At 51.7% G+C, this 2,339-nt stretch overlaps 1 protein-coding gene across 1 annotated transcript in view; it reads right to left on the bottom strand.

Annotated features, from left to right (window-relative positions):
- Positions 1 to 20: 20 nt before the first annotated feature.
- Positions 21 to 2,339, bottom strand: part of LOC103457089 (sorting nexin-14-like) — a 10,170-nt gene continuing 7,851 nt past the window's right edge. The window contains exons 17-21 of the mRNA XM_017302088.1: positions 2,101 to 2,315; positions 1,188 to 1,311; positions 559 to 723; positions 373 to 468; positions 21 to 175 (exon numbers count right to left, since the gene is read on the bottom strand). Of these exons, the coding sequence (XP_017157577.1) occupies positions 54 to 175; positions 373 to 468; positions 559 to 723; positions 1,188 to 1,311; positions 2,101 to 2,315 (722 nt within the window). The 3' untranslated portion in view covers positions 21 to 53. The remainder of the gene's footprint in view (positions 176 to 372; positions 469 to 558; positions 724 to 1,187; positions 1,312 to 2,100; positions 2,316 to 2,339) is intronic.

Raw genomic sequence — 2,339 nt, 5'->3', positions numbered from 1 at the left:
TTTACCTGCAGGGGGCGGAGCCTCCGTTTACCTGCAGGGGGCGGAGCCTCCGTTTACCTGCAGGGGGCGGAGCCTCCGTTTACCTGCTTGTTGAGCAGCGGCTGCTGCAGCGCGTGGAACAGCAGCTCGATCCCGTCTCTGCGGCGCTCTTCCCCAACCAGCTTCACCACGGCGTCTGAAACCAAGCAGAGAAACCCGGTTAACCTCCTGGTTCTGGTTCTGGTCCAGCAGCCCGCTAGACCAGCAGAACACCTGGACCGGGACGGAACCAGCAGAGAGCTCATCACCAGAACAGTTCTGGAGAATCAGTCCAGCTTGACCAGGTAACCGGTAGTTAACCAGGTGACCGGTAGTTAACCAGGTGACACTCACCTGGCAGGTAACCCATCATCTCGACAAACGTCTTCTTGGCTCTCTGCTGTTTCTCGTCTCTATTTCTCTCCTGGTGGTTTTCACAGAAAACGGCATCTGGACCCAGAAACACAAGCAGGAGGTTCTAGTTCAGCCGGGTCAGAACCAGCAGCACTGCATCCAGAAGCGGACCAGAGGTTCTGGTACCTCTGAGCTGCGTGATGAGCGACACCAGCCGGTGCTCCTGCAGAACCGCCTCCAATTTGGACCGCAGGTACCGGTCCACGTAGGCCTCCAGAGAGTTCTTGAACAGAATCCGCCCGGCCGCCAGGACGTGGTGCAGCCAGTCCGGAACCCGGAACAGAACCCGACCTGAAACAGAACCACAGTACCGGGTCAGTCCAGAACCAGCAGCAGCACTGGCCTCCTTCTGCTGCCCGGAATGGATCAGCACCGCCTCCTGCTGGTCGAATGCTGCATGTCGCCTTCCAGGACTCATCTGAGATCTGCTGCTTCCTGTGGAACCAACAGAACCAGAACCAACAGAACCAGAACCAACAGAACCTGCAGAACACGTTGAGATTCTGAGGACGCGTCTGTCATTTTAAAGGTTCTGTCTGAGTTCTGTTTCAGAAACTTTTCAATCACCCTGACCTTTGACCCCAGGTTCTCACTCAGATCTACACCAACACCTTCATGTTGCCTAGCAACAGCTCCAGCCAATAGAATTGCAGGATTTCATAAGTTTTCTGTCATTTTGAGGCTTGAGACGGTTCTGGAGCTGTCCCGGTTCCGGAAGCCATGTTGTCCCCGTCGCCCCTGGTTACAGGACTCACCAACATACATCAGGTAGTCGTACATGCCGTCCACGGCCACGACCTCCAGGAAGCAATTAGAGTTGTGTTTCCGCTCCGGACCATCGGAGACGTCAGCGTTGTTCCGGAACAGGTCGTTGAAGAGCTGCAGGACACAACAGACGTCATGTGACCTGTTCAACATGGCCTCCACACTGAGTCATGTGACCTGTTCAACATGGCCTCCACACTGAGTCATGTGACCTGTTCAACATGGCCTCCACACTGGGGAGAACTGAAACTACAGGGTTTCCCCCAGTGCAGCAGTTTAACTCATCCTGCAGGGCCGGTCCAAGGCTGATGGGGCCTGGGGCAGAATCTGACTGAGGGGCCCCATCAGCAGCTCTAACAGCTTCTGTGTTGGATTTAATCTGGGAGAGGAGATTGAGTTTGAGCTCAAAGTTTAATCTTTGAGCTCAAACTCAAAGATTAAACTCACAGCATCAGATTGTTGCTATGGTAACAAAACCATAGCAACAAAAGTTCAAACTTTTACAAAGTAAACTTACCAGCTCTTTAAAATCTTATATTTAAACGATTTAAAACCCTTTAATCTATTTATGCTGAAACCATTAAATCAAACTTAGCAGCAGCGATAATCTGAAGGAATAAATGTTACATTTATGTATCTGTGTTAAAATATCAGCCTTTGTGGCCCCTGGAGCCCTGGGGGCCCCATGGAGCCGCTGGCTAGTTGTGGGTTTAAGTATCGTTTCACTGGAGACGTTTTCCTGTAACATATAATTACAAAGTCATGTTTTTACAGGTTTACTGGGGGAACCTGGGTTGTTTCATCACTTCCTGTTTTCAGCCAGGTTTTAATCCAATGGGGATCTGGGGACATCAGTGCGTAGACATGGTTACCATGGCAACCGGTTCTGACATGAAGTTGTACCTTCTTGTTTTCTGCAGACGGGCCGAGGACGGTGAGTTCTGGTCGGCTCGGTTTGGGTTTGGGCGACTCGCAGGAGTTGAAGAAGGACTGGATGAACGGCTCCAGGTTCTGTCCTTTCTGAGAAACACACAGGGACATCAGGACCAGAACCAGAACCAGAACCAAGACCTGAACCAGGACCAGAACTAGACCTGAACCAGAACCAGATCTAAGACCTGAACCAGGACCAGACCTAGACC

Source organism: Poecilia reticulata, linkage group LG21 (genome assembly GCF_000633615.1).
Source record: "Poecilia reticulata strain Guanapo linkage group LG21, Guppy_female_1.0+MT, whole genome shotgun sequence".
Classification (NCBI taxonomy): Eukaryota; Metazoa; Chordata; class Actinopteri; order Cyprinodontiformes; family Poeciliidae; genus Poecilia; species Poecilia reticulata.
Note: the sequence above shows the minus strand (reverse complement) of the source record. Positions and strands in the feature narration are given on the sequence as shown.